At 38.4% G+C, this 13,309-nt stretch overlaps 1 protein-coding gene across 3 annotated transcripts in view; it reads left to right on the forward strand.

Annotated features, from left to right (window-relative positions):
- Positions 1 to 13,309, forward strand: part of STARD13 (StAR related lipid transfer domain containing 13) — a 158,098-nt gene that overhangs the window by 43,311 nt on the left and 101,478 nt on the right. Inside the window, exon 2 of one of the 3 annotated variants that reach the window (XM_044441636.1) lies at positions 6,354 to 6,415. The exons of the other annotated variants lie outside the window; for them this stretch is intronic. Within the exon in view, the coding sequence (XP_044297571.1) occupies positions 6,388 to 6,415 (28 nt within the window). The 5' untranslated portion in view covers positions 6,354 to 6,387. The remainder of the gene's footprint in view (positions 1 to 6,353; positions 6,416 to 13,309) is intronic. 3 annotated transcript variants of the gene reach the window in all.

Below are 13,309 nucleotides of genomic sequence, written 5' to 3' on the forward strand. Positions count from 1 at the left end.
GACTTGCAATATCCATTTCTGAAGATCAGAGATCCCATCTTAAGTCTAAAAGCTGTTCTTACAGTGTCAGGCTTTCAGCAGCCATTTTATGGCAAAGCTTTTGCTCATTTTGTCCTGAGACTCCCATCAAGGTGGATGCAGCAGACCCATCTCCTGACAGTTGTACCAATATCTTGGTAGGCCAAAGGTAGGACAGCAGCTATGTTGGCAAAGCTGATAGGGAGCTATCAGGATGCAGAGCAAATTGCTCCATGCCCTGTGAAGGAATGGTCAGATAAGCACTGTGGTGCACCTGCCCTTGCCCAACCCTCACTTATTCTACTTACATGGCTCCTTTAATTAAAAGAATAAATATTCAGCATTTAACGACAGAGGAACTAAACTAAAATCCTAGGTTAAACATTTCATAGGATTATACTTTAAGCATTCTAAATAATTTGGTTTGTGTTAACAACTATGTATTGGAACCATAGTTCCATAATCATACTTCAAATAGATATTCTTAAATAACCACTAAGTTACATTCCATTGATTTCAGTGAGTCTACTCTAAATATGACCGTGTCTGGATCCAACTCTGTTTCTTTCTGGCTTGTCTAGTAAGGTATCCTTTAATGTGATCTATATTTTTTCAGTGTTTAAATCTTTTAGTGATTATTGCCCTCTCTCCCATATCTCTTGATTTTATGTTGATGGGGTTTACCCATCCCGAACGAAGCAAAATATGCGTGATCTGTAGTATTTATTCAAGCTGCTGTGGAGATTCATTAATGATTACTCACACATTTTCCAAAGTAAATAAGGTGGTGACTGTCAAGAATTCATATTAGGTGAGTCAGATAATTATGATTCCTTTCAGAGTTCATAGAAATAGACTGACTGTATCATTCAGGTCTATGTTGTGCTGTTGGTTCCAAGTAATGAATAGCTCAATTCACACACTGCAAACAGTAACTCCCATCGCTGTTGAACAATTCTGCTTATTATGCAGACAGATTATAATTAGGCCCCTTCGTACTCTTCTGGAATTTAGCCCTTCTTTGCGCTTTAAAGAATTGGCACAAAACTGCTCCAACACAGGGGCTACTGGGACCCATCTTCTAGTGAGAGAACACTTCTCTCAGTGTCCTAAAAATATTGTTGCTGGGGAAGAAGGGATGGTAAGCAACCTCGTTTTGATCTTTTATATGGTATTTATGGGGGAGGATTATTCACTGCTCCTCCAGCTTTGGCGTGTATGTGTAATGTATGTAATGGGTACAAAATGAGTCCTGGAGTTCCTGAAGAATATTTAATGACTGAGCTACTGTGTTGTTCTTTGTTTTCTGTTTTTATATGTCATGATATTTCATAGAGAAACATGTACAGTTAGAATGTACACTTCAGAAGAGAAACAGGCAATGCATTTCTTTTTGGAGGCCATTCTTTCCTCTAGTCCGTAATCTGACATCTACAGGTGGCTCCAGTCACACAAATTGACTTCATCATAGGCTAGTATGCTATGAACCAATATCCTTTTCCCCGTGTGCTATCTTCATGAACTGAGGCCTTCTTCCAAGGCAGCCTGGGAAGATGGCAGCAAGAGAGAGGTCCTTTTTGGTGGTGGCTCCCAGGTAAGATGCACTTGATGCTGGTAGTCATCTTTTCAGTTCCAGGTTAAGACTTTTCTCTGTCCTGCGATTTACTACTTTAAAATTTCTATATTTTAATTTCTTGGCCTGGTATTATGCTATTATGGTATATTGTTAATGATCCAATCTTTGTAAACCACCCCGTGAACTTTGGCTATTAAGGCAGTATGTAACTGTAATAAATTAAATGAAACTAGTTTCTACAATATAGGAGAAGCCATTTAGCAGTAACACAGGCAAAGCTGAGACATATTCAAAGCTAGAAACTACTGGAAGGTAAAAAATGAACTGTTGCAGTGAAATTGGACCTATATACCTCTCTTTCTACGTGAATGGAGGAATCTGTATTTAAACACATGGATATTTCACTATTGGGTCTAATTTGGCCCAAATTATAGATATGAAAAATTGCACTTCATAAAATATTTTTGTTCATCTTGCATATTCCTGAGAAAACGCAGCAAAAGCTTAGCTTACATTTATTATGAACTTGGAAGTATCTGGTCTTTGTTCTAGTCAAAGTTTTTAAAGCCTAGCTCCATGAAGAAAACAGTCTCAAGAAGACAAAGACTTTTAAATAAAACATTTACATAATACTGGGTAGTGCTGTCATGTTGAGTTTAATGGGGATTATTCACAAATTAGTGAGTACAGATTGTTCTGAGTGTTCTAGTTCCAATAGTGCAGGAATCTTTTCAGCAGCTCTGTTCAGTAGGTCAATATTATTATCCCCATATTGCAGATGATGCGGTTGAGGCTAAGAGGGAGGACAGGGCTTTCCTTAAGGCCAGAGCTTCCTGCTTTACAGTTCTGTTTCCGTTATTTTAGATTACCTTCTTCAACATTAAATATTTATATTTTAAATTTTAAATTGAAAAACTATTATGTGAAAAATAGAAAGATAGATGTCTATGTATGTGTATGGAGTGATTTTTCAGAGACTTGAGACTTCATTTTTGGTTTTGATAATTTAGTACCAGAAACTGCAGGAGGCTGTCGTTTTACCTGGCTAGTCAATTGCCAAGATCTGAAGCCATGCCACAACTCTCTCTCATGAGCAGCAGCATAGCTTAGCCTACAAAGCACCTGCAAAACTATGAGCACACCTGTACTTGCACGGACCCGAGCTGTGTAGTCATGCAGCACAGCTGTGCTGCTCAGGTTGGCCACCATAGCACAGGCTTTCATGGTGACCACACTGAGTTCCTGATCCTGCTTCCAGCCTTGTTCCTGGTTGTACCTTGTCCCCTGACTGCCCTTGCTTCTGCCCTTGCCTTCAGCCTGACACTGAAGGTACCTAGGTAGCTGTTCCATTTCCCCTCTGAGATCAGCTTGGCTCTGGAACTTGCCTCTACCTCTGGTTCTGCCATGCCATATTGGCACCTGATCTTTCCCTCCTATTTGCCTTGCCTTTGCCTCTGGTTCTGTCACGATTTGTCAGATCTGATCCTGGTCTGTTCCTGACTCTGCATTCATTTCTGCACCTCCCCTGTCTAGCTAGGTATCTGACCCATGCTTGTTCCTGACTTCTCCTTTACCTTTGGCCCTACTGAATCATGCTAAGATTTTCATGTACCACTATCACCTCAGTCCTGCTGGTCCAGCCACAGAACCAGCCACTTGTGTCTGAGACCCAACAAAATTTTTGTGTACTCCTAGACTGATTCTTACAGTGATTGATGTGGAGTTCAGGCTCCAGAAAGAGCTTCCTGTGTTTCTTGATTTTTCTAAGGATCCATGGTACTGTGTAGTTCCTGAACTAGCCCAACATACATCTCATAGAAATTGCTCTTGTTTTGGCTTGAGGAATTCCCTGCCTTGACTAGACTAAACTTTAGGCAAAGAGAGCACCCAACCCACATAACTGGCAACAACCCAACCCTGGCACCATTCATTTACCTGCTTACAGTCACATGGCTGAAGGGCCAATGCTTGCTCATGGGTGGGCAGAAAGTACATTTCCAGTTCCTCTGGGCTCCCACTTCCAGAATTACTAACCACTGGCCATGCTGGCAACTGCTTCTGGGAGATGAATTTAAAACATCTGGAAATCTACCTCCTGTCTACCCCTGTTTTAGGGAGTGGATAAAGGGATTCTGCCTAAGCTTTAGTTTAGGGGCTTTCACACAGTTGTGTCCAAGTGGTGATTAGTTTCCAGGACTTGGATGAAAAGCAGATACAATACTGCCAATTTGTGTGTGATTTGTTTAGTTGTTCAGTAAAAAGTTCTCCCTCATTAAACAAACACATTTTGACAACATAAACAACTGAAACTCTAATCCCAGCACCAGATCTAATGAACAATGATCAGGCAGGCTTTATGACAGGACAAACAGAATCCCGACATATGTAAGCATCTGTGAATGGGGCTTTTAAGAGATCTCTTTAAGAACTTCTTATACTCTTACTCTTTTGTGGTTTCTGCCTGGGTTTTCTCTCTCATTGCCCTTCAAGCCCATCATTTTTCCCTGTTACAGTCTAATAATTTGCTATTCAAATTCCTTCCCAGTCAAGTTGTTAGAGGTTTAATTCAACAGGTTTATATTCTTTTTCCATTCTCTTGATTAGTCCAAGGTTTTTTTGTTTTTGAAAATGAAGATTTCTTTTTGTAATACATTTCCTTTTTTTTAACCCTGCTGTTTAGCCATGCATCATATTTGATGTATATTATAACTGATCTGCTACTACATTTTTTAATAATCTTTGTCAAGAAGCTAAATCCTCTATCCTGTAATTTTAATTAACTTTTTAAACTTCTCAATGTTATGCATATTTATGAGAAAGCAGGTTCTTACTGTGGTCAGTGGGATTTCTAATGAATATGTCTATAGGATCATCTGTGCATTTATTTGAAAATAGGTTCTACTAATGTTTGAAATAAGCTGGTTTTTACTAAGCACGTTTTAGCCCCAGTGCATGTTATTTTTATTGTTATTATTTGTTCATTTATATGGTATGCAGTAGCCAAAGTTCTCTGAGTGGTTCACACTAGTTCATAAAGCACAGTGCACAAATGAAATAAAAATGGTATCAAACAGCCATAAAAACAGCACGCAGTAATATTTTCAGATATATAAATTTTTTAAAAAGTAACAGAACAACTTTGGTATAATTAGATCTATTTAAAACAGTTGACTGAAAAGCCCCATCATGCCATTAAATGCCTTAAAATGCCATTAGATTCCTGCCATTTAAGAGAACAATCTTAACTTGCTACTGAAAAGCGACAGAGTTGGTGTCAGGCAGGCTTCAGAAGGAAGATTATTCCATAAAAAGAGGACCACTGAGAAGGCCTTCACTCCTGTTGCCACCTCCAGGTTTCTATTCGAGGAAGACCTCAAATGTTGAGCATAGTGTTCCAAGCCTAGTTCTGCTCTGCGGCACTACTTACTCATTGCAGCACAGAGAATTAACTCGAAAGTCACTTCTTCCTTTATTGGTCCTGAAACTTGCATTGCAAAGACACAATTTATCATAGACATACTTGTGGCAGCTTACAGTGACTCAAGATCACACTCAGATGACCTAATGCAGACTTTACAGTATTCTTTTTGTTGTTTCCCCCAACTCACACCTACCATCATCCATATATTAAAATTACTGAAGAGAACAAGGGATGATGCCACAGATAAACATCCTCACAACTTGGAAATAATGTGCAAGAATCAGTCCGAGAGTGTGCTACATCATTCAGGATCTGTTTATGGAATTGGTTTGTTTAATTCCAGAGTCTAGAGCAAGTACAGATTGACATTTTGTACTCTATAGCTAAAAGCAATGAGCATATCTTGCTCCTTTATTTCTTATTTCTTGCATTATATACTGCCCAATAGCTGAAGCTTTCTAGATGGTTCACAAAACAAAAATGTTAAACCTTTAAAACAGAAAAACAAAATCAAGAATAACACAAAAAACTAAACTGTTTGAAAGAGAATAATCATAAAGCAAATGCCAGCAGCACTGTAATTTGCTAAAAACATTCTAGCATAGAGTTAAAAACTGAAGAAATAAAGTTTGTGAGAGAATAAAAAGAACCACATCCGGAATTGAAAGACCACAATGTAATATCCGGATGAATCCCAGGATGCCACCATGAAAAAGTCCCTTTCCCCAGTAACATCCACCTTGCATCATTTGTCATGAACACCTAAACAGTTTCTCAAGGCAGGTTTATATGGTAGGGGACAATCCTTTAGACAATTGGGTCTGGTCTTGGACTGGAAACCAGAGGAGTGCATCAATGTAATATGGTAATATTGACCAGTTACCGCTGGTGTCCTATTTTGGACTGGCTGTGGTTTCCAAGCTGTTTCAAAGGGAAGCAACACAGAGAACTCTTTGCATAATTCAAACAGAAAGTTAACAGAGTATGAATAAATGTATTTAGGTTATCTCTGCCAATATAAATTGGTAATTGGTAAAGATAAACTAGCACCCTCAAATTAGAAGCCTGATATTTTAAGGGGGGGTCTTAATGAAAAGTACTTTGTATTAATTGACCATTAATGCTGTATTTTAATCTAATCAATTTTGAGATTAACCAGGCCAAAATTAGATACTTCTGAAGAATATCATTCATTCCAAATGGAACTTAAAGGAATAATTTAAACATATATTTGACTTGGTCAGTGAAACCAATGGAATCTGTTTCCATCAGTGTTGTGGCTCAGTCATAATTATAACTGTTGAATGTGAGCAGAGTGCCTTTCTTTCATCCCACTAGGTAACCATAAAGAGTCCACACATCTGGGGGTGCCATGGAGAAGAGCTGCATTAGGGTAGCAGGTAGGAAAATCTGACATGAAAGAAATGAGGCAATGCATAGAAAGAAGCCCTTGTAAAATGCATCAGTATACTCACAGAGACGTAATTAAGGCCGAATTAAGGAGAGTTAATTAAGAATGGTGGAGAAATGTATTCAGTTCATATTTTAATGAAAATAAATGTAACCTTGCACTTTGGAATCACTAAGCACTGGAAACTAATTTTTAAAATGCACAAGATGTATAAGGAAGAAGATAGCATCCAGTAATGTATTATATTAGGAACCTCACTTGCAAAATATGTATATTTTAAGCAAGAATAAATACAAAATGCATTTAATAGGAGAAATGTGCACAAAAATGTATTGGAATTGTTGTACAAATTTTTAAAAGATTACAAGATTTGGGATAAACCAAACTTAAGACAGGAGAAATTATAAAAGTTCAAAATTAAGCAAACCCAAGATAGAAGAATGAGACACTATCTATCTCTACTTCCAACTTCCAGTTTCATGCTACAATAATGTAATGCACTGCAATTGTATTAAGTCGTAATTCCATGCCAAGGATGTAGACACACCATAATGCAAGGCAGGACTCACGGCTCACAACACTTTCATGTGTGCTAACTGCTTCTTTCATAACAGAACAGAACCATTTCTGAACATGATCTTTACTATTTGAATCACGCCATTAAAAGAACAGACCAGACAGTTCTCCTGTACAAGTCATTGCCCGGTCTATCAGTCCATGTTTAGTGCAACAGTGTGACAGGCAGGCAGAGGGGGATGCTAAAACATGAGTCACTGTGATATCAAGATCTATTATGTGAAATTCCTAGGATTTGAGAAGTTCTGTCATCTTAAGGTCCAGTAAAATCTGTTGAGGCTGGAGGTTCTGTAGATGTAGACCATTCATACCAATGGTCCTTCTTCTATGGTATAGTTGCAAGAAGTGATATGTATGCCTAGACTCATATTTTAAGGGATTTAAAAATATGTATTTATGTTCTTTGGATTTAACTGAAACTTCTATTATGTATACTGCTTTTTTGGTTGACTTGAATTTGGCTTGCTTTTATTGGTTCATTCTGAAGTTTGTTTAAAATTAATTTATGATCAATAGTTAGTTGTTCTGTTGATATGAAATTGTGTGTTTTATGTTCTAAGATTACTTGGGAAAACTGCATCCTTGAAAGGGGACTAAGAAATGTGGTAAATTGCCTCCTCTCTATGCAATCCTCCTTGCTCAAGAAGGGGTCAGCAGTGGAAAAAAATTGGGCATTATACTGCACAGTATTCTATAATTATATTTATTTTATTTGTGGTCACTGTGACTGTCAAATACCTTTGTCCAAAATAAAATGGCATCTTTTCCATATAATAATTCTGTAAGTCAGTTTTATTGCAGTTTCCTCTTCATTCCTAAGTTTAAGAACAAGTGGAATTTGACCTCAATTTAGGAAAATCCAGTCTCAATTTCATAAGGGTTATTATCAAGCACGCTGCGTTTTGTAAAGCATTTGGAGGAGGGATCTCATTTTAAAAATCACATTAAATAGTGATTTCGTAACTATTCATTTGCAAGTTTGTTTCCTTTGTTTCTACTTCCTGCAAACATACCTAGAGGGTAATTGAAAAAAGAAATAAAAGCATGGCAACAGGTGAAAACAACTTTTAAGCTTTTGGTGGTTGCCTTCATGCTTACGAAACCTACCTCAGGCAATGAATGGTTTAGAAAACATCTGAGGATATGACTCTACTAGACTTACTCATACCAAAAACATTCATATTGGTACAGAGATGACCAGTATTTTCCGTGGATATTTGTGGACTGTATATGAGCTAAGTGTATTCTGCAAAATCATGTGTAAAATGTAACCCTAAACTGAAAACTAGTGCAGTAGAGTTGTTACAAGTCTGGGTTTGGCGGGAGGAAATTTCATGTGTGGGAACTTGCAGTATATTCTTAAGGCATACCTACTTAGAAATTAGTTCCATTCATTTAACGCAACTTACTCCTAGACGCATCCACTTAAGACTGAATCTCAGGTGTACTTAACTCTGCGTTGTATTGTGGACATTGATACCTTTTTCTCATGTTCTTAAATTCAGTGAGAAAAAGAATGGGAAGCAAGAGCAGTTGGTGGAGATGGTGGTAAAAAGGTAGAGATTCAGTTATGAAAAGCCCCCAGTGTAAGTGCCTTGCCCAGAGGCCTTTAAAACCGTGCCCCTCAACCTCTTTTTTAAGTGCATCCCCTACCTTACTTTCCTGTACTCTCTGAAGAGGAACACAGCCCTTTCCCTACCCTGTTTTTTCTACCCCATCTTGCTTTCAGCTTTTCTTTCACAGGCAAAAACTCTTCCCCCACCTTTCATGCTCTACCACTGCCAACAGTACTGTCATATTTCAGGAGAAATACCCCAACAATTCAGGCAGAAGCCCGGAGAATTGGGGTGTGACAAGGGAAAGAGGCTTTAGGACTGGGCAGCTGTGCCGAGCAATATGTACATTGTTTGAGCTGGCACCAACAGGCTCCATCTGGCTTTGAAGTGGTCAGCTTTGGCTCCTTCCATTGCTATGCTGGAATGCCTGCCTTTGCAAAGCCAAACTAGTGGAGGTGGGGGAAATGTTGGTTGCATGGCATTCTCTTATTCAGAGTTAGGTATTCCTAAATCAGTTCTTTCAGAGTATTTGCACACTGGCTGTCCATACTAGTGCAAGCTGAAGACAGAGCCTGAACCAGGACCTACGAGAAGTGTAGAAGCGCTGAAATAGGAATGGCTAATAGAGGAGACTGAATGTTTGAACATCTGCAGAATACCTCTCCATTTCTACTGAGAAATGAGTAGCTTATTGGAGTAGTACTAGCTTAGTGGAAGAGTTTCCAATTCAGAAGTGATGGATTGCCTGTTCTGGAAACCTCTTATTGCACAAATGAAGCACTGACCAGGAGATAGCACCAGTATTTATTTAAACACCTGCTTAATATGTTCTAGTACATAATTGCATTTTATGAGTGGCAAGATTCTCTTCACCCTGGTAAAGGATGATAAGGTAACCAAGCTATAATGGAAGGATTGGATTTTTGGTCATCTGCACTATAGAAGCAGCCTTAGATCCAGTCAGACCAAATACGGTACTCTGCCTCTGAGCTACAGATCTTCCCCAAAAGCCTTCTAGATTGTTGTAAAATCAAGGCTTCTTCCAAGTGCTTTTATTATCAACTTGGCCTGACATCACAAGCAGTGAAGACCGCCTCCCCCCCCGCAGCAAATGGAGAAAGAAGAAGGAGTCAAGCCCCCTCTTGCGCTTGTGCATGAGGTTCCTGCCCTGCACAGTGTTCCATCTGTTTAAGAAAGAATGAAGCATTCATAAGAGTGCCTATTCTGAACCAAAGAAATTTCCTGTGACATTTTAAAACCCTTTTGTATACAACCGTTTTTAGATATTTCTGCCTTCAGTCATCTCGCGTGCTATGCTGAGGTTGTTGTGGGGGACTCTTTCTTTTCTCTTTCTTTTTTATACTGAATCGAGCATTTATGAGCTCACTTCACAGTCCAGTAACCACAGAATTATTTGCTGAAGGGTTCTTTTTTCAGATTGTCTAATAATCTGATGCTCAGGTCATCAGTATTATCCTCTGGGGTAAGAGAAAAATCATTTCTGATGCTGAAATTCCATAAAAAGGTTATGCTGCTTCTAAAATGAAAATTATAGCCAGTGGTATTAATTTTTTACATGAAATAATCTTCCTCTTCTAGGAATAATAAAGCAAGTTCTCTAAATTTTAAAGCTATATTCTAGTTCCTGACACAAGCAGAAGAGTTACTTATCATGCTGAGGGATTATTGCTGAATAAAACTGAGATCCCATTCTTCACTGGCAGATCTTGACACGGCCTGTTAAGCAAGGCTTCAGCCTACCACATAGCAAGTTTTAGGTATGTCAGAAGCACAGTCACTCTATTAGTCCATCTTTCTTGGTATCGTTTAAATCAGGGGTCCACAGGCCATTATTACAAACCTTCATGGGTGTCCAGAGCTGCACCAATTTCACTTTCCCCTCTGTATTTCACTCCCTCCCAAAGAACCCGTATTGATTACTGTATCAATGGTGTAATGGCTATGTGCTGCTTTCAGAATCAGAGGCAGATTTTTTCTGTGTACCAATCTCTGGGGACATTGTGGGTTTTCCACAGGAAGCTGGCTGGACACTGTGTGAACAGAATGCTGGATAAGATGGACTCTGGGTCCCGTTCAGCAGGGCTGCTCTTATCAGTGTTTGCTTGGTGCTGCTGGCAGTGAGGAGCGAATGGTCTCTATCAGGATTGGTTTGGGGAGGGTGTTTACTTGTGTGTGGATACAGCCTTGAAGAGATATCACACGTGGCTCTCGAGGTCAAAAAAGAAAGATGACCAAGGACATACACAGTTGTGAAACACTGCCATGGGAGTGGAGTCAGTCACAATCGCCTGCTTGTACCTAGTGAGATCTACTCAGCAGAAATTGAAATTTTGGTTACTACAGCCTAGGGATTTAATGAATATCAGACCCTTAAAACTGTGTATTGCAAGGAAAGCTACACAAATTGGTGGCCACTAAGAAGCAGTCAATAGTATCATTCACCTGTTGAAAAGGTATTTTTCATTTAAAATGTACATTTTTTCCATTTAGAGTATTAACAATATAATAAAACTAAAGCTGCAGTGATCAGCAACCGCTGCATCTCACTCCATCATTTCCCATATTTCTTCTCCATCTCACATCCCTCTTAAGTTCAAAGTTCGAACAGAAAGAAAATATAATAAACCAGAACACAAGGGAAGGAGGAGGGAAATGCAGAATGTGGCCTTATTATCTGAAGGCCACAAAGAACATTTGTGTGGATGCTGAAATTATGTCTGTGTAAGAAATGTAATAAAGAGTTGAAGACACTGAATTTTGTAAGAGTATAAGAAGAGCTGTGCTGGATCAGATTGTGGAACCATTAGTCCAACATTCTGATTCAGTTCAGAGTGCCCCACAATGGGAGTTGCTGGCAAGCTCAGTGGGGCAGTAGGGCCAGTTGAGAGTATCTTGCCCAAGAACCCTTTGAAACCTGGAGCAGACACGGCTACAAACTATTCTAAGATTAGATAGATGACATATTAATGTAAACCAAAACAGTACTAACACAGACATTATTCTTGGGGCTGTAATCATTCAGCAGCCTTCTCAAACACAGTTTCATCTTCACTGAAGAAATAATTTTAGAGACACATTTTGAACAAGTGGAAAGTCGGCAAACATTACATGTTGAAAAGGTTATTTCCTACTGCCACATACGCAGCTGGAAAATTTTAACAAGTTTAAATTATCTTTGGAAAACAAAGTGCTTTGCCACTACGTACATACTAGTTAATATTAAACAGCTGTTCTCTGCTGACATACATTTTCAGTTCCTATGTAACTCAGCTGTTTTAAACATTCACTCTACAATATAAAATAGATTTTACAGTGATACTAGTTCTCATTAGATGCTTAACTTGTGATGTAATGTGTGCTAATATTTGTGCATGTGTGTGTTTTTTCCTTTTTGGTACTCATAGTACGTGCAAAATCATTTTTAAAGCACCTTTAATGAATGTACAAAAAGTTCTGAATGGGCTGGAAACAGATTTAGTCATATATAGAGAAGATCCAGCCCAGTGTTCTCCCAGGACTGCACACAAATTGGCTAGTGTCATAGCTGCTTTTGGAGAATGTTTCCTGGTCTTCAAAATACCAAATCCCCTTTGACATGTTTTAACATTTGTCTAATTAACTGGTTTGAGACTCATTGTGGAGAGTGCCCTGAGTTTCTGCACCATTGTTGGTCTTCCTGGAGGAGACACTTAGGGTAGATGTTGGTTTCTCAGAGTCCGATTAGGAAAATGTCTTCTCAGAATTGCACTAGAAAATGTAGGGAACTTTAATATAGTAGTAAATTGCCCAAGATGTTTCAGTGCAAATTTTACTTAGGGGTGCTGAAAGATTGAACTATGATTTCAACGAAAATATACAAATATAAACCAACCAGCATTGGACAATTTTTGTTTATATTATGTTACAATGTGGTTGATGTTGGTTCATTGTAAGATTCATACAAGTTAAAAGTAAAGACTATTAAAGATATGTGTCATATTCATAATGTTTGACTATATACTGTTTGATTCTACTCAGGACTATATTTTATATACAGTTTCTACTATGGATATTTATATTGTCTTTGAAGTATGGTTCTAGTATTACATCCCCAGAATGTAAAGTCTATTTCATTGTTCGCATCTAAGAAAGATGATATAATCTGTGATATCTGCCCTAACTGGTATAGAGAGTCTTTATCTCTAAATTAGTTTTCCCCCATTAGCACTTTTATTCCAGAGTACCTTCTGCATATTTCAGAATACATTAGATGTCTATAGTTTCATGACTGCTCCTACCAGCTCAAGTGATCGTCAGGGTCCACCAGGAACCAAAGCACTCATTTTGTAATTTTTAAGTACTTACTTATCCCATATGGTATTCCATAAGCAAAGTATCTTAGCCTGTCCCCACATACCTTTGCTCACAAATTTTGGCCACTGCATTCTTGCAATGAATTGTGAAAGTAAATTCCACTTATATAAAGTACCAAACATATCCTGTCAGTGACTCTAGGATAAGAATCAAGAAAGAGCTCCTGACTATTCTGAAGGTTTCTGTGGAATGAGTTCACTCAGTTGTACATAAATTATGGTTTAATACACATACGTGTGTGTGTGTATCTGTAGCTTTGCATAAACTGTGATTGCTTTTGTTTATATTAAGATGTTTCATGTGCCATAGGATTGGCTGGTTCTTCTGCACCCCAAACTTGGTACATATGATCCCCATTTTTTCTGGGCATTAGAAGG

Source organism: Varanus komodoensis, unplaced genomic scaffold, assembly GCF_004798865.1.
Source record: "Varanus komodoensis strain SLA01 unplaced genomic scaffold, ASM479886v1 scaffold4, whole genome shotgun sequence".
In the NCBI taxonomy this organism is placed as follows: Eukaryota; Metazoa; Chordata; class Lepidosauria; order Squamata; family Varanidae; genus Varanus; species Varanus komodoensis.